This window comes from Carcharodon carcharias, chromosome 6 (genome assembly GCF_017639515.1).
Source record: "Carcharodon carcharias isolate sCarCar2 chromosome 6, sCarCar2.pri, whole genome shotgun sequence".
In the NCBI taxonomy this organism is placed as follows: domain Eukaryota; kingdom Metazoa; phylum Chordata; class Chondrichthyes; order Lamniformes; family Lamnidae; genus Carcharodon; species Carcharodon carcharias.
In genome coordinates this window covers 94,258,691-94,278,417 of record NC_054472.1, presented here as the reverse complement: position 1 = coordinate 94,278,417, position 19,727 = coordinate 94,258,691, and the positions used below count along the sequence as shown (strand labels likewise).

Below are 19,727 nucleotides of genomic sequence, written 5' to 3'. Positions count from 1 at the left end.
CCTTCCTGGGCTTTTCAATCTTGTCTTGCTGGAAAATTTGAATGAATTTGGAATCAACCCTTTATCTGCATTGTGAATCAGCCATTTCAAAACTCACCATGCAATTAAATCCAGTAGAATTTGAATAGGTATTCGATTTCACTGATCAAGATCCACTTGCAGTGGGGATTCAAATTCACCAGTAGGTTTGAATTCCATTCCACTTTGAATCAAAAGATAATTTAAATTAAGTGACTTTTAATTAAGAGGAAGAGGCTATATATGCATTGAGGGAAATGTCCAGAATTCCACAAGTATATAGCTTGTAATTCAAAAAAAGTGAAAAGCAGCAAGTTATAAATTATTTCAGAAACTTGGACCAACATATGTCAATGAATTCATGGTTGTCTGCTCTGTCATGCATGCAGGCATTAACCAAGAAATCAATCAGCTGCAGGGAAAAACATGCAAGATACACAGGGGAAAAAAAACGATGTCGGAAACTGCAATCATACCCCAAGTGTGGAGACCAACATAGGAAACAAAGTAGCAATAAAGGGGATCCTTTCAGGTTATCATTGCCCTAAGCAATGAGTTCAAGTTAGTCTTGCAGCCACTACTCTATATACATTTATCTGGAGACAAAGCACTCATAAACAAAAACACCAAGTTTGTATATGATATGACATCAAAATAGGAAGCTAGGCAACAAATCTGGACAGTAGGTGGCAGGTGCAGTTCATTGCAGACAAGTTTAAAATTGTTAGCTTGGGAACAAGAACTATATGCTAAATGGAACAGTTGTACAGATCCAAAATAGTAAAGTTGACATTTAGTGAATAAATCTATAAATTCATAGTTTAGCAACAGTAAAAGCAAAAACAGTTTACAAAAGCACTAACAATGAAATAGAGAATATGATAATTTAAAGAGACAATGAAAGTGTGTTTTTCATTAAATAAAAATTAGTTATGCTTTGCAAAGTAGTAATACTACACAGTTGCTTTATACAACAAAATAGCAAGCAGCAGCCCTGCAATGTAAATAATGGGACCTTATCCTTCTGAAGTAGTAATCGCTCTCAAACAACAGTTTTATTGGATACTTCTGACAAGCAATACCGCAAATAGCAAAGCTAAATGATTCCCGGTAGTATCACTTATCCCTAGATCTAGATCTTAAACCTGATTATTGATGGGCTGATGGCAAGGTTGATTGATGGCAAGGTAAAGTCACTTCGCTGGTCTGTACAAGTCTTTGACCCCCACGCCCAAGAAGAATCCATTATTACCATTAGTTCATAACTTTGTTTGTAACAATGTTAGATTCAGTTCCGAAAAAAAACTATCCTCATTTTACTAAAGGTGATTCAGCAGCAATAGGAGCTTACTAATTACAAATTCATTTATTTTTATTCATTCATGGGACTTGGACATTATTGGGAGGGCCAGCATTTATTGTCCATCCCTAACTGCCCTCAAGAAAGTGGTGGAGACGTCAGGAATTCCAGGATTTTGACCCAGTGACAGTGAAGGAACAGTAATATAGTTCCAAGTTAGGATGGTGTGTGACTTGGAGGGGAACATGCAAATGGTGGTGTTCCCATGCACCTGCTGCCTTTGTTCTTCTAGGTGGTACAGGTTGCAGGTTTGGGAGGTACTGTTGAAGAATTCTTGGCATGTTGCTGCAGCACATTTGTTACACACTACTGCCAATGTGTGCCAGTGGTGGAGGGAGTGAATGTTTAAGCGGGTGGATGGAATGCCAATCAAGCAGATTGCTTTATCTTAGATGGTGTTAGGTTTGTGTTGTTGGGGCTGCTTTCATCCAGACAAGTGCAGAGTATTTGATCATACTCCAGACAATATGAAGTAGCAGACTTAATTGAACAATTCAGCTCCCTTGCACTTAAGGGGTCCGAATCCCAGTGACCCCATCAAGTCTTACCATTTCAACAAAAACTTTCAACAATATTTAAATATGATTGGCCAAAAACAAGTATATAAGTTAATCATAATTCTTTTAATTATTTTTCTTTCTTTAATAAAAATGTTCAGGTGTACTGTTCAATATTAACTCTTTGAAAAACTACAGAAAAAATAAACAAGATTAACTGGGCCAGCCATATTAACAACATGGCTATAAGATCAAGACAGAAGCACAGTACTTTGATAAGTGGTTCACCTCCTAACTCTGCAATGCCTTTCCACCATCTACAAGGCTCAAAATGAGCATGTGCTAAAGATTCACCACTTGCCTGAGTAGGGTATGGTTATAACAACGTTCAAGAAAATCAACACCATCAAGGCCAAAGCAGTCTGCTTGATTAGCACTACTGCCGCTAGATTGGCATCCACTCTCTCCAGCACTGGTACACTGTAATGCAGTATGCATGCAGCTAATTTACTTTGACAAAAGTTCCTAACCCTGTGACCCCTACCACGAGGAGACCAAATGCAGCAATACCATGGGAACACCATCAATTCCAAGACACACTGGACATGTATCATTATTTCATTATCATCAGGAAATAAAATCATAGAATTCCCTGTCAAACATCATTGTAGAAGCACCATAACTTTAAAAAATTGAAGAGGTAATGGGAGAAAACCAACTATCACCACTCCAGGGCAACAAGAAATGGACAATAAATACAGCCTTGCCAATGTCACCCACATCCCAAGACAATTATTTTCTCAAATGACTGCTGTATTTTCCAATGTGAGATTCACATCGTTTATCAGCTGTCAGCAGCCAGACAGCATTAATGGAACAGCAGGGGGGGTTATGGCACAATGAAAAGCTTTCTGGTGCCTTCCCAAATTAGAATTCTTCATGTATGAATATTGACAGCATGATATTGATAATGTAACTGCCACATTACAGTTGAGCTTTATCCTTCAGCCAGAATCTTGGGCTATGAATCAGGAGTGGGAACCAGAGCTAACCTTTTCTTATCTAGTCCAGTACCCATGAAGCCAATAGGAGACGTCTCACTGTTACCCCAGCTACGATCAACCTATTCAATACAAATGACAGATCAGGAGTTTTCTGGTCTATGTGACTCACTCTACACAAGGTAGTGTCAATCCAGACCATCTTTAACCAGCTTGTGATATGTTCTTGATAATTATCTCAAAAATATTTCCCAAATATATGAAGAGACAAAAGAAAAAATTCTTCAATTAGATTTGGTTCAGAGACAACGGACTGAATTTTCCAGGTGCCATGGAGACAAAGTTGGAGGTAGGAGGTCTGGGAAAATAAAGGGAAGCTGGCTCTTTGACACATTCCTGCCTCTGGGACTTCCCAGGGAAGGAAGTTAGAAGCCTGCTCCAAACAAGGCAGGCAGTCAATTATGCCAATTAAGGATTTGATTAGAGGCCATTTTCCATTGGAGATGGGATCTTCTGGCCATCAGAGTAGTAGCCTGCTGTGTGCTGAATCTGTCAGCTCTGTAAAAGGCAGCTTCCAGTCTGACGAGGTGGGGATCATTGACATGTCATTTGAATCCCTCCTGGACCTGCAGTGATCGTCAAGTCATAGCCACTGCTTTAGGCCATTCTGTGGAGAAGCTCCCTGTCCACAGCAGCTGCAGCCACACTTACTTATACCAATTTTAAAAGTCTTGAGGGCAGCTCCATCCCCAGGTACCCTCATGACATTGCACTTACATCGGCAGTGCTCTTTTATCCTATGTTAGCAAGTCAGTTGACCACAGGGGCATCTGTTATTTGATTCAATACTGACTTGTGTATACATTGCATAGGCTCTTCCTTTGCAGCGCTAGTCACTGCCTACAGATTCAAGTGGGAACCCTATTTTTTTTTCCTTTCCCTCCCAAACGAAGTGCTCTGTGTGCATCAGCACCACAACAGGTGGTGTTTCACTCACTGAGCCATCGCAGAAGCAGTTCTCCAGCTGGGGCTGCCAGGTACCCTCAAGCTTGGGTTCTCCTATTGGTCCTCCCAAAAAGCTGCCCACCCTATTAACTGGCCATCACTGTGACAATCGTACAGGCAGGTGGGGCTCAAACACCATTAAAGTTGGGACCCACTTACAGTCTGTGTTGGAGTCCCCAACTCCAGCTGGAAAACTCAGCCCAACAATTCTCCGTTTTCAAACCTGAGCTTAATGATATCAGCATTCAAAAAATATAACTTTGTATAAGTTGTAACAGTTCAGAATAATTTCATGGCTTCACTAAAACATTCCATATTAAATTAACTACATAGACCTCTTAGGAACAAAACATGAAAATTGTGATATTAATTAAAATAAATCTGGGGAAGTAGTTTTTTTTAAATTATCTATGTTCGACAATTCAAATTGCAATACTCTCAAATTAACCCATTAAGCAAAGCAACTACAGGAATATTCTTAAGTGCAATTTATTGGGTCAAATTAAACCAAAGTTAAAATTTTCCTTCGTGAAAATCTGCATAGATAAAATTCAGCCAATGAAACTTAAAATTAGAAATGTGAAAAGAAACTGCTCCTGTGATGGCTTAGCAGATGAAACAACAGCTGTTGTGCTGCTGAAGCACACGGAACACTCGGGTTGGGAGAGGAAGAAAAAATATCAGGGCTCCCATTTGAATCTGTGAACAGTGATTCATGCTGCAGAGAAAGAGCATATGCAACATTACGCAAGTTGGTATAGAATCAAATAACTGATGTCCTTATGATCAAATGAATTGCTGATATTTACTGCCTAGGTTCACACATAAGGAATGTAGACTGTACGAAAGCTTGTTTCCTGAGTTACCATTAATTTATATGGGTCTCAATGCTGCATAACAGGAAGCCCTCTAGTATATACCTGAACATTGGACCAGGAGCTGGCCATTCAGCCCCTTGAGCCTGTTCCATCTTTAAGGGCCAGCTCCTTGTTTTTATCCTGTTAAATCCAATTCTGTATCCTTGCAGAAAACACAAATTTTCATGAGGTGCCCCAAATTTACCAGTGTAACTGCCACAGTTAGTTAGTTCAAGGATGCCATTCTCTTGGCATCAACACTAAAGGAACAGAGGCAGCTCAGTGCTGTCACCCAAGGGGCCTGCTACAGGGCAGATTTCAGATTTGGAACAAAAGGTGAGGAGAGAAAAAAAAACAATCACTGCCTGTTTGGATATGCTGATTTCCTGCTGTTTCTGGTGAAAGCCATCTCTTCTGTTGTGTATCGGAGCTACAGAAGGCAGCAGCACCGCCTTATTTTACTACACTAATGCTCAGAATGACAAATGGTGGCATCAGGTGCAGCAGTCATTAAGGCCACTTAGCTTACCATTTCCAAACAGTAAAAATCCAAAACAGCACTGTTGCATAACCTTCATAATTTATAAAACAAAGGGGCTAAGGTAATAACATGAAATGTTTAGTCTTCCATACTTGATAGTGTTATTTTGTTGCTCAGACTTATCTTCACACTGTGCACAACTCTACAGGGTGCATATTCATGTAAAATTATATTTAAAAGAAAAGGTGGCAAGGTTAGATACTCTACGTAAGCAGCAAGTAAACACACTTCAGCTATAAATTTGTTTACAAATCCTTGATACCAGTCACCCCAACAAGCATTTACATAGAAAATTCAACATTAGATAACATTGAAGTGGAAGCAAAATTGACAGTGCCGGAGTTTACGAGGTACGACTGAAATCCTGATCATAAGAGGTGGGTTATATGGTGAGTCCTAAAGGAGAAGAAGGTGGAGCTAGATTTAGGAAGAGAACTTCAGAGCCTTGGTCAAATATGATTGAAGGGGTTAGGTTGGGTCAAGGCTGGTAGGGGAGGGTAGTCAGGTTGGGTCGGATCAGAAGGGTGGTGAGATGCGCGAGAGGTGGGGTCGGTTGAGCTGCTCAGTTCAGCTATGCTGGTTAATCTCTGAATTACACCAGAGATTAAATGGTCCAACATTCGCAAGGTGACTTTTCAGGTGAGACTTGCATATTTGACCCAAGTCTCCAACCTGGAGCTGAGTGTCTGAGACATTCGTGGAAGGTCCCAGACAGTGCAAATCAACCCAGCAGAAGTTTAAACTTCCCAGGCAGTTACAGTGCACATGTGCACGCCAGGACTTCCACAGGGTCCTGACGTGCAACACAGACTTAAGTCCAGATCTCGCTGCTCTACACATCGGAAAATTTGGTTTTACATTCTTTAAAAATTTGTCTATACAATTTCACACATCAAGCACAAAATAGGCCTAAGTCAGTCATTCATTAATTTACAGTGCCATCTAGTGTGAAAAGATTGCAAGTTTTATATTTCAAGTAATTCCAGGCAACTACAAAATTTCCCTTTTAATAAAGTTGTTCACCAAAAACAATGTTTGTAAAATTGAGAGAGTGAGTAATTGTATTACCAGTGCAGGATCCCATCTGTGCAAATCTCAAAAATAATTGCCATATTTTTGCAACCCGGAGGTACAGATTTTCCAGTTTAGCTTAAGGCAATCCATTTAATATTTGCCTGTACGTACACAGAAATTACAACACTGGAAAACAGGCCATTCAATCCAATTTCTCCAGGTTGGCATTTACCTTCCGCATGAGCAAGTAGCTTATCTGTTTATACAACCTGTTCCTTTACCCCTTCAACCCCTTTTCCGTTATCCATTATTCAATCTAGTCTGAGTGCTGACATTATGTCTGTCCCAACCACTAATCCTGGATGTGAATTCCACTTACTTACAATTTAGTGTAGTTTCTTGTGCCCTGCTCCAAATCTCTTACATGTAATCATATGTATGGCCTCTCATTTTTCACCCTTACTTGCTGGAAACAGTCAACTTCAGCCTTTCCTAATTTTCAACACCTATTATATCGCCCTACACCAGGGTGTTTTCATTAAAAAATAATCTAAATTGCAGCTCAATTCACCTGGTAAATTTACTTTGCAAGCAATTATCTAGGGCGTTAAGTAGATGAGAACTATTTTCTGAAATAGTAAACTTAACATGACCTTAAATGGTCTAAGAACCTTTCCAAATATTTATAAGTAACTTTAGCAGGCAATTTTAAATGCATCCACTTGGTGAACTTGCGTCCTGAATACATTTTAACTGGCTCTGGCTTATGCCTTTAGACGAAGGGGCATCTAAAGGCATAAATAAGCCAGAGCCAGTTAAAATGTTTTCAGCAAACAAGTTTTCTTGTTCAGCAGGAAGCGGGTGGGCTGTCAAATTAAGAAGCATCTACAATTATACAAAAGTGTTAAGAGCAGCAAACAGCAAGGCCACCTCAGTGAAAACTGGCTGATCCTCAGGGTTCATTCTCAGCACCCCTTTCTACTGGTGGTACAATATTCAATCTCGACCAATTAAAAAGGAACCGCCTTGCACCCCACCAGTTCAAATCAAACTAAAACAGCCACACAAGACTGATTGCAACTTTGGCCAACTGCATGACCATCTGCATACCAATTTCAGTGTCCTAAACAACAGTTGCTAAGTCACCCTTTAATAATTGTTGCTAGAAGCAGTTAATGCACAAGGTGGAGCTTACCTTTCTTTTCCTTCTTTACTTCAGAGTCAGATCTTTCGTCTGGAAGATTACAAAAATTATTTCATTGGTTAAGGAATATCCAAAATTCAGTGTTAAAGCAGATTATTGTATATATTTTTGAAACAGCAATCAATACAACAAATTGGATTTTTAATCTCCCCTTTAAGCGCCTAAAATAGTGAGATTTGACAAGCAAGTCACAACCATACAACTAAGAAAGGGATGGTGTACACATAGCCAAGTTGATATTTTAGAAAAAATAGCTTTTGTAAAACAGCATCTCACGTAGGTATAACTTATAACATTAAGTTTTACTGTAAATATTTACTAGTTAGAATGAGGACAAAGGAGGACAAGTTTTCTGGGGTTTGGGGTATCGAGGTTATGGCAGATTTCTTTCTTTCCACTCCGCAAACAAAACAGTAGCAATTGTTTGGAGGTGGAATATGAATGATTCAAATATTGTTAATTGCAATAGATCCTTCAAGACATCAGCAACACCTGAACTGAAAGCTCAGGTTACCAGAATATTGGGAAGTAGAAAGTGCTAAGTTATGTAAACATTTGAAAGCTAGTCAGCTGGATGGGTGTTTCATTTGAAATTTGTCAGGTGAGTGTGTGAGGCTAGAATGTGTATAAAGCATCAGGCCTCATCAGCACAACAAAAAATCCAAGCACAACATCATGTAAAAGTTCTCCAGTTACTGAGCAGGGTCTAAGTTTAGCTTTGATATAGATAATTTACTTACTTAATAAACATTTGAATATGATGGTTTCTACAAAGGTTTAAAATATAACATTACAACATATATGTAGCAAATAAGCACAAATTCATGGAGGATAAATTTGATTAAGTAGCTTAGGTTCTGTAAGGTTCTCGTTGTCTTGTACATGAAGGGAGCAATGAGGCTGAACTTGCATTTTCAGAAGAATTTTTCAACTAGTAAAATGCCAAAGACATTTACATCTTCTGTTTAATGGTTAGATTTGAGTCAAAGAACATAACTATATTCACTGTATTTACATAAAAAATACAAAGACTCACAGCTGTAATTCTAGGAAATTTTATTGCTGACAAATGACATATCCAAAGACACATTGTCATTGTTACATTAAACAGGTTTGCACCTGTACTTTGTGCAGCAGAATAAAATTATATCATTTGCAAATGCAAGGTATTCCTTTATGCCAGCATGGCTTTTGACAAGTTAGAACTGCTAGCTTAAAGTCAGTTAGTGCACATGTAAACGTCTGACTGTCAAGTCAGCTGTACAAACCGAGATCCTTGGCCAGTATGAAAATGCAATAGGTTATTTAAAAACAACCTTTCCTAACATTGCAGATTAGCAATTTTTCCCAATTTGTAGCTAACTCATCTCCTTTCTAATTATCCCAACCTTTCAAACTTTATGGCTTTTTAAAATTTAATACATTGCTTTAAATAAAAATGTGAGTACCATACATCATGATTAAGTTTGTCAATTTTCAGCCATAAGGCTATTTACAAGGCATATACATAGATGACAAAATATCACAGTTGATAGGTTTTATTGCTAAATCTGACCAATAATTATCACATTCATAACAGAAAACTTAGCTTGGCTTAAAAAAAAGACTCACTTCTTACTGAAAATAGTGTTAGTTAAAATCTCCCTGACATTTGTAACCACTTTATATAACACTAGTGTTGATCTGATTAACCGTTCTTCACACTGAGGTCCTGTAAGGTTCACCTTGCTTTCCATAGCTATAGGTAGCATGCAAGCTGAATGTGCACTCAATTACAAAACAATCTTTTCAATCATTTCTCTCCCCCAAAATAATAATTAAGATAAATGTCTATATCTGCAACATTCTTCTGCTAAATCGTTACATTTTGTTCAAATAGAATCTTTAAATTTACTGCATCTACTCATTGAAGTCCACTCTGATACTGATTTATTAAAAAATAAATCACATTTACACTTTACCAAGTCTTTCATTTCAATATATATTATCTTTGTGTAACTTCACTCATTAACATTTGAGAGCAGACTTTGTATGAGAACATAGTAGACTGATTGGTAACACGCTTCTCACTGAATTTCTACCACTGCAGTCATTAGTGTTACATGATTAGGTTTTTACATCAAGAACCTTTGCAATGTATCCTACAGAATTCACAAAAGCACACTTGATCCAAAGTTGTTAAATGATTAAAAATACACATACATATAACTTAAAAAAAAAACTACGTATTGATGGAAAATATTCCACATCTCTTTCAGGGTGTTTCATCACATTATCTTCAATCCCAGAGGTCACACACTAAGTGCTTTAAGAACAAAAGCAAAATTAAAAGAAAACTAATAGTGGAATGTAGAGTGGCCTGGTCCAAATGTTTTTGAAGTCTGTGATGATTTAAAGATCTGTAAAACAATACAAATTTTTAATTAAAAGTCCTGGCAGAAAACAGTGGAATTGACTGATAATTATAATTGATCTGCACCTTTAGACAATTCTTCATTTGTTGTGAATTCTGCAAGATGCTCTGCTGTTTTAAATCCTCAGTGACCAATTTCTCTTGTACTTGTATTACAGTATTTACATGATTCCATCTGGAGCACCAATCAGATAAGGGCATTGGCTGAACCCTTCATTTTGCAGATCATTGCTCTAAAAAGTAACTGCAGGTACAGATCTGCATCATTTAAAGCAGAGGTGTGTTTTTTTCAACTAAATGGAGGAATATAGTAAAGAAAGAATAGGCTCATGCTAGCAAGCCATCATGCAATGAACTTCACTATTTGTTTACCATACTTCAGACAGGCCTTAATCAAGATCACCATCCATTTACCGATAAAATTTGTGCCCTACAATATACTTGGTGCTGTATTACCACTGGATTCAACAACAAATGATCCCAATAAACTTCTCAGTTAATTAAAAAGCCTTTATCTAATTATGCCAACAACCATACCACTCTCAACCATTAAATGGCTACCTTTAAGCAATTCGTGCTAAAAGTCTCGAGAATATTGCTCATAGAAATTCCTCAAAGAGCAAAGTATTATTAAAAATTAGACCCAAAAAAACTCAAAACAGGATTCATACCCACACATTTAATACAATTTTGGACTGAAAAAGATCAGCTGCATTTTTGTTTAGATACCACTTTTAAATGCACGTGTCCATTTTTGGCACGATACAAATTTTCCATCTATAAAATTTTCCACAATGTATTCTTAAAACCAGAACTTTCAATCATTTTTCATCCCCCAAATACAAAATCAAAATGAGATGACGTCCTAAGTTTGGTTATAATCTAAAAATGTGATATAATTTCCAGCTCCTGGAATTTTCAGAAGAACCAAGAGACTGACTCCAATGTACTCCTGATTTATTGTTTAATACCCTGGTTACACTGCTCCTTACGTTCAGGAACACAGGTGTGATGGTGGTATGATACAGTTCACTCAGGGAGTCCAAGTTACTGTGGCAACATGCACTTTTACATGCATACTGTAGTCTGGAGCTATGGATAATGATGGTAGAGGCTCCAACATTCTTTCCATCAGAGGGCCAGGAATCTCCCTCACTTTTAATGCATGCTATTGGCGTGTTGGAAGGATTTGCAGATTGATACCCAACCTGTTGGGCCGTGTTATGAATTCACCTTCCTTAGCCATCAAGTCCTGCGGTGGGAGCTATTTGCAGAAGTTCTGGCTCAGAGGCAGGGATGCTAGCATTTGAGCACGTTTTTGAAAAATGTCCCAAAACCTTCAAATACAATCAATTACTTTGAAGTGCAGTTCAGTTTGTGGTGAGTCCAGCAGGTATCCAGTATTTGATGGGCGAAGAAATCACTATGCTTGAATTTAAAGCATCGACTTGGGCCTGGTACATAGAAAATCTGCCCATGTTGAAGCCAACCATTCAATCCAACTCACTCATTTTTTTTTTTTAAAAACACCAAAGAAATTTTTATGACTAAACGCAAAGAAAGAAAAATTTGTGTCATTATGTATCACCTTTCACTCTCATACCTGAACAGACTGCCGATTTGAGAGGAAAATGCAGCACTCCCAGAGATTCCTGCAGAATACGTCTGACTTAGCAAGGTCACTTCACTTAAAGTATACCTATGTGTTGCTGTAATTTTCATTGCTAACTATGACAAGTAGGCATCAAATGAGCAGTGCAGTAGCTTTTAAAGGCATGTTGCACTTGCTGTTGAATGTTTCTTGGTGGCTGATGTTATAGCTAGTAAACTACCCCATCAGAAAGAAATCATGGGTTTGCATGAAAAGAGAAAAGGTAGAATATTTTGTTTGCAGAGGAAAATCGAACCTCTAAGTAGTAAGCATGGCTGGAATTGGCTAACTATGTTAATGCTCTTCTCACGTCCATAGCTCGTGGCACCAAATCAGGAATTTGTTCTCTGGATGGAGGAAGGATGCCAAAGGAGCATTGACAAAACTGGGGACCAAAAGAGAGGAGTAAAAAGCAAAATGCTGTCAGACCTGAGTTTTTCCAGGTATTTTTGTTTTTGTAAAAGAGAGGAGTACCTGTACCAGGGAATAATTGTACAGTGGTTATATTACTGGATTAAAATCCAAAATCCTGGACTAATGATCCAGAGACATAAGGTCAAATCTCACCACGGCAGCAAGGAAATTCAGTTAATAAATAAAGTAAGGTAATTAGCCATACAGCAGGGGCCATAAGCATTGCTCTCCAATAGGGAGAGACATAGATAGCTTGAGGGATATCAGTTCACAAGCATGGTGCAAGGCAAGGAGGCAGGCCTCCATGAACTACCACAGTCGGTACGGGGATTGAACCTGCACGTTTAGCATCATTCTGCATCACACACTTGCCAACTGGGCTAACTGACGCCCGTTAATAAATAAATCTGGAATAAAAAGCAAGTGCCATAATGGACTGTTGCAAAAACCGATCTGGTTTACTGATGGTCTTTCAGTGAGGAAGGCTGCTGCTCTTACTCTGTCTGGTCCATATGCGATGTGAATCCCAAAGTAATGTGGTCGATTCTTAACTGCCCTCAAATGGTCAAACAAGCCACTCAGTTTGGGCATTTGCAGAGATACAGAATTAAAGATGAAAAAATAAAATGGTAAACACTTCACATGAAGTTCTAAATCCCAGCACCTGTGTTTTCATAGGTTTATTAAAGAATAATCCCAAATTGCAACCAGGAAACAAGTGAGTACTATAGAAATAGTCATTTGGTAGTGCAGAACTTGAGCATTGCTGAAAATAAGACATTGTTGAAGCTTTTCGTTTGGCACTCATCAGGACAATTTGCAAGAATATAAAATGTAAAGGGAACAATAATTTATACTTCATGAGAAGAGAGTGCTGATTGGTTGGCGAGTGGACTGATTGGTAGTGATGTTGCCATGAAAAATGCCCCAGTTAATTGATGACTGAGAATTGTCCCAATGAGTGCAAGACAAAAAGCTTCGACAATGTATTTTTTCAACAATATTTGAGTATTATAGGTAGGAGGGTATCAGTTCTAATTTCCATTTGTTTATAGCTTATTCCCAAAATTGTGTTACTGAAATGTTTCATGATTGTCACATTCAAATTTTACTTAAAATTCAGATTTATAAATATCTGAATTACATTTCAAACTAATTTCAGATTGAAAAATGATCTAAATTACACATTGTGGGGAAACTTTAATACAAGAGTCATTTATCACTCTCACATGATTCTGCATGCAGCTTGCAATAACAAGTACCTTTTTAAAAAAATTTTTTTCATGGAATGTGGGTGTCACTAGAAAGGCCAGCATTAGTTGCCCATCCCCAATTGCCCTCTAGGCGCTGGTGGTAAACTGCCTTCTTGAAACACTGCAGTCCATCTAGTGCAGGTACACCCACAGTGCTGTTGGGAAGGGAGTTGCAGGATTGTGAACCTGTGACAGTGAAGGAACAGCAATATAGTTCCAAGTCAAAATGGTGTGTGGTTTGGAGTGGAACTTGTATGTGGTTGCGTTCCCATGTGCCTGCTGCCCTCATCCTTCTATGTGAGTGGTCCTGTGTTTGGAAGGTACTGTCAAAGCAGCCTTAAGTTGATGCAGTGCATCTTGCATATAGTACACATTGCTGCCACTGCGCATCAGTGATGGAGGGAGTGAATGTTTAAGTTCATTGGTAGGACAGAATTTGAATATTACTTAAAAGAGAAACATGTGGCATTCATCAAGACAAACACAAGAATGCCAAATTTCAAACAATGACAACAATTTATATCAAAGAAAAGGGTGCTGATTGCAAGTCACTGATTGCTTTCTCCATGGCAGCAGCCAATGAGGAACTACAGGCTCTGCAAGCTCCAGGGTAATTCAAAAATGTGCAAGTCTTGGAACATATTCCTTCTGTTTGCAGAGAATGGGTCCCAGTGTATAAACGTATGTCATTTCTAACAAGTGTAAATGAACCACCTTACGAGCCTCGACTAATTGGACCAGATCTTCTGGTCTCTGACAGTTCAGAGCCAGGTGATGTACCCCCAAGATGTATTACGGGACCCCTCAGAATTTCCGACTCAATTATTCTGCGAGAATTGCCCAGGAAGTTTCAACCTCTGATGGGCAATTTTCCTGCTCCCAGAACCCTCGAAAAAGTCTACAACTCTGAGCTGGAGTCGGAGACTTTGAACAGTTCCAACTTACTTACCTAATAGTTACCCAGGAGTTAGACTAGGATTTTTCTATCTGACCTAACTCCTGGGTAACTATATTATATTACATTCTCTGAAATCATAAGGATCAAATTTGCAGTGCAATCACTGCTCTCTGCGAGGCTACGGAGGATAGCAAATACAACTTTAGCACCAGAAACTGCGCTTGAAGTTTACAAAAATAAAAAGGTGGATATAATTAAATCATTGTTTAAAAATAAGGGATCGCTCATTTAAGGCAGAGATGAGGAGAATTTTCTTCTGAGGGTCGTGAGTCTTTGGAACACTTTCTCAAAAGGCATTGGAAGCAGAGTCTTTGAATATTTTTAAGGCAGAGCTGGATAGATTCTTGATTAACGAGGGAGGTGAAAGGTCATCGGGGTAGGCAGGAATGTGCAGTTGAGCTTACATTCAGATCAGCCATGAATGGTGGAGCAGGCTCGAGGGGCTGAGTGGCCTACTCCTGCCCCTAATTCATATGTTCGTATGTAAGAACAAAGCTCTCAGTGATTTCCCAAGCAACTCAGGTTATAGCAGGATTCCAGCACGAATCAAGCAACATGATAGTGGCTCATGTCCTAAAATGGTCACAGCGTGTTGTGTCATTGCTCAGCTGGGCTGGGCCTGACATGCCTCAGAAAAATGAATTTTCCAAATAGAAATGTAGCATAGAGCAAAACCTACATGGTAATGATCAACCATGGTCAATGCGAAAGGTAGATGGGGTTTTGACTGTCCCACTTGGTCATAAGTTCCACGCTTATTATAAGAGTGCCAAGAAAGATCATTTGAAATAATACTGGAGTTTCGCTTGCCATCCCATTGTGCCATAGCAGCTAAAGCAATTATCAATTGAAGTCACTGAAGAGCAGAAGGCAGCAGTTATCCTCATTAGTTCCAATCAGACAGATTTGCAGGGGAGGCAGAATAGAAGTTAGCACCTTGGTACAGAATATGGAGTTGCCTTTTATTTTCAACTTCAGACTCCTGCAGGCACATTTGCCCTTCACGCCACCTCAGCTATAGGCAACTGATCGAGAGTTAACATGATTCACAAGGAATGTGGGATGGGTTTTAAGTTGTTCTAAGAGATGGACCCATTTTACAGAAATGCAGCTTACACAAACGCTCAATGAGCCATCAGCCCAAACAATTCAACAAAGCTCAGATCGTGACCTACAATACCAACCTTCTAGTCATAGCAACCACCCACACTATTTGGCCCACTTTCCCAACTCTCCAATCATTTGAGGCGTGAAGGCTATCTTAAATAAATATGCGAACAACCAGAGTCAATATTAGGTTCTTGGATTTCAGAAGCATTTCTTTGATTCACACTTTTAAAACTTAGTACAATTAGTACAAGGTAAGATTTGAAAACATTTCGATTATTCTTTAGATAATACACATGGCAACAAATTATCTTTTAGGTAGATGCTTTTGGAGCTTGGTCAGTATTCCAATAATTATTCATGGTGTGCCCAACTACAGTCATTAAGTAGTTTGACGGATAGCTGGACACCGCAGATCTGACATTAGCACCTGAAAGTTAGTTTAATTTTGTACCAAACAAAAGGGTAACCCTTTAATGGGAGGCAAAGTACTAAAATGAGTTGCAAAGATGAACAGGTTTGCTTTGTTATACCTTTGCTCTGTAGCTTTACAAAGCAGTTTTGGAACATTTAAACTTCACTTACCAGAATACAGCAGCTAGTGCTGTAAAAAGGAGGCATGGCTGCTGCATGGATTGCCTTGCTAATGTCTCTGAGATTTCCTGCACTGACTGAGTTCTGCAGTATCCTCCATTGGAATATTGCCCAGGGAAATTGGAGGAAGGTAAGTGGGTATTTTTTTGTCTGATTAGGATTGGAAACCAGGGCTCAGAGCCTGATTGGAAGACTTGGGCTATTAGCTGAAATGTGTTGTTTGTGTAGCTATTAGCACATAAATGGTGTTGAGGTATACAACTTCAATTTTGTTAATTTGCCATTGTATTGAGGACCAGGCTGAGTACAAGAGATATAAGTGAGATGTTTCTCTCATTCAGAGACCTAATAAAATGAAACCAACAGAATGAAAATAAAGCACAACTGAACTTGAACATAAAAGGACTGTTGTGGCACTGCAGATGGTAAATGCTGAGCTGCTCAAATCCCAGAGGGAAACTTGAAACAGCTGCCATAACTGTTTTGCGATTTGTATTTTCATTTTGAGATGCGTGCCCTGAATTCAGGAGTAATAAGTCCACCAAGGTTTAGAGGGCTTCTACAAAAATAAATTAAACATTTACATGAATAGATGATGATTTTAAGCATACATAGGTCTACAAATAACAACTATAATAACTCCTAAATTCCCAGTTATAACTCCGTTAAGGCAGCAGTAAAACAAAATAGATTTTAACAGACCCAAGCAAAGCACACAATACCCTGGACAGTAATACTCAAAGCGAGTTTTCTTAGCTTCGGTTCCTGTAGACAGCAAATTGATACATACAGGCTAGAAGCTTTTCAATTTAGATCTTAGAATGCCTTTCTCTTTACACATAACGTCATCTCCTTTATACACGTTTCTCCCTTTTTAATGTAATTTCCATTGTTCCAATATTTCTCTACAATTTTACTTTTTCCATAAAATAAATCTCTTTCATAACACTCATATTATCAGTAATCTTTGGGAAAAATAAACACTGTTTGGTTTAACTTCTTATGGCTAGGTGTAACTTCCAATCATCTTTTTGAAATTCAAACTACTCTGGTTTATCTAAAAATGCAAATATTCCCCACACGCTAAAACTTCAGCCATGTTTACATATTTAGCATTTCAAACCTAGCTTCTCTTTTGATAACTCAAAAGCTCCGGACTAGCTGTCTGCAAATTAATTAACAACCCCCCGCCGCCCCACACACACTACCCCACAATTGACCTACCTTTACAATAAGTCACAATAATATTATGAAAATTATTCTATTTTCATGACACCCCCTTCTTACTGGAAAATGAGCTATCATAATTTAAAAAGACTGCTTCATTTTCTTAACCCATCTTACATTACTTCCTATACCTATCTATGGCCTCGCACTATTACATTGCCAGATGCATGTATTAACATAATATATATGTACAAATCCTTCATATCAACAGAAATCATTCCAGTCTAGTGTCCAAGTTTTTAAATGTCCAATTTTCCCTTTTAGCTTCAAACTCTTGACAATACATCTGCAATCGTATTTTCTCATCCAGCCACATGTATAATCTCTAGATTAAATAATTTCAGTAATAAACTCCATCCGAATAGCCTTGCACTTTTATCTCGAAATTTGTCCAGAAACTTGAAAGGATTGTGGTTTGTATAAGCAATTGTTTCTGACAAATCATTTGCAATGTAAATCTCAAAATGCTGCAATAATAACACCAGACCAAGAGTCTCTTTTTCGATCGTAGAATATCTTCTCTGTTGTACATTTAACTTCCGTGAAATATACCCCATCAGTTTTTCAATTCTGGTGTCATCTTGTAACAATATGGCCCCAATGCCTATACCACTTATGTCAGTGGCCAACTTAAATTGCTTGGCATAATTGGGTACTACCAAAACTGGTATTGCAGTCAATATAGTTTTCGAACTGTCAAATGCCTTCTGACGCTCCTGTGTCTATTGAAATTTCTTGTCCTTTTTTAATGGCTCAGTCAATGGAGCAACCACAATGCTAAAATTTGGTACAAATTTACAGTAAAACCCACTCATGCCCAGAAACCTCAAAACTTTTCATTTTGGCATGGGGAAATCCACAATAGCCTTGACTTTCACATCTCTTGGAGCCATGTTACCATGTCCAATGGTATGGCCTAGATATGTAACTTGCGCTTTTGCAAACTCGCTTTTAGTCAAGTTCATTACCAAATTAGCTTCTTGTAATTGACAAAACAATTCTTCTAGATGTTGTAAATGCTCTTCCCACGTTTGACTGAAAACTATCAAGTTGTCAATACAAACAGCACAATCGCTCAGTCCTGCAATTACTTTGTCAGTCTTTGAAATGTTGCAGGTGCATTTTTCATACCAAATGACATGACTTTAAACTGATATAGTTATTCTGCTGTCACTAAAGCCGATATCTCCTTTGCTCTCTCCGATAGCGGTACTTGCCAATATCCTCTTAGCAAGTCAATCTTTGTAATAAATTTTGATTGTCCCACTTTTTCAATGCAACCTTCCAACCGTGGTGTAGGATATGAATCCATTGTTCCAATATGTCTTTGCAACTTTACTTTTTCCATAAAATAAATCTTACATAGTGCTCATATTATCAGTAATCTTTGAGAAAAATAAATACTATTTGGCTTAACTTCTTATGGCTAGGTGCAACATCCCATCATCTCTGAAATTTAAACTACTCTCGTTTATCTAAAAATGCAAATGTTCCCCACACACTAAAACTGTAACCACGTTTATGTATTTAGCATTTCAAACCTAGCTTCTCTTTTGATAACTCAAAAGCTCCAGACTAGCTGTCTGCAATTCAATTGAAACCCCCCAACACACACCTGCACACAGAGAAACTAATCCAAACCCCACCATTGACCAGCCTTTGCTGTAAGTCACAATATTATGAAAATGATATTTTCATGCAAGAATTGCATACAACGACACACTCCGCTCATCCCAATAATGAAGGATACTAACATGGCTGTGCCACAGTAAAAACTTCTCTCGGATACAGATCACTACTTACTTCCCAAACACACCATCATTTACACAATTCAATGCAAGCAAAAATATTATTACAGAGCACTTTAATACACAAATAAAGTAGGACCTTAAGAACCAGCTGATATTATGGAAGCTCAGTCTAGGACATTATATTACTATAATATATTATTATATATTAAAAAGATCACAATTCTATCCCCTCATCTAAAAGAAAAATATTTCAATGTGCAAAATCTTGAAAAATAGCTTAAATGAACCAGGCTGCATTATTTTTCTCATTCTCATCCTACTGGAGATAGGTTATGTAATTAACTGCTCCAACTATACATTTCTAATGCAAAGAAATTCAAGCTGACACCAGAGATAATGTTCATGGACACAGGTCAGTACAAAGACAACAGCTTGCTCCAAAATATAAAAGGGAAGGATATGAGAGAATGGGAAAGTTTTCTAATGGATGATATCATCAATTAGGAAAATCCAAGTAGGTGAGAGAGTCAGAAGTTGTAAATGCATGTATAACTTGTATTTATATAGTGTCTTTTACATGGTAAATGTCCCATGACACATCACAGGAGTGTTATAAAGCAAAATTTGACATTGAGTCACATGTAGAGATATTAGAGCAGATGACCAAAAGCATGGTCAAAAAAGATAGGTTTTAAGGAGAGTCTTAAAGATGGAAAGAAAGGATAAGAGGTGAAGTAATTTAGGCAGGGAATTCTGGAGCTTCAAGCCCCAACAGTTTAAGGCACAACCCCCAACAGTGGAGCAATTAAAACGAGGTACGCGAGAGGTCAGAACTGTACAAGTGCAGATATCTTGGAGGGCT

At 38.2% G+C, this 19,727-nt stretch overlaps 1 protein-coding gene across 12 annotated transcripts in view; it reads right to left on the bottom strand.

Annotated features, from left to right (window-relative positions):
• The window catches only part of unm_hu7910 (un-named hu7910), a 238,752-nt gene that overhangs the window by 82,122 nt on the left and 136,903 nt on the right, over nt 1-19,727 (bottom strand). For all 12 annotated transcript variants that reach the window (XM_041189895.1, XM_041189898.1, XM_041189900.1 and 9 more), the window contains one exon: nt 7,489-7,527. In XM_041189895.1, the coding sequence (XP_041045829.1) occupies nt 7,489-7,527 (39 nt within the window). The remainder of the gene's footprint in view (nt 1-7,488; nt 7,528-19,727) is intronic.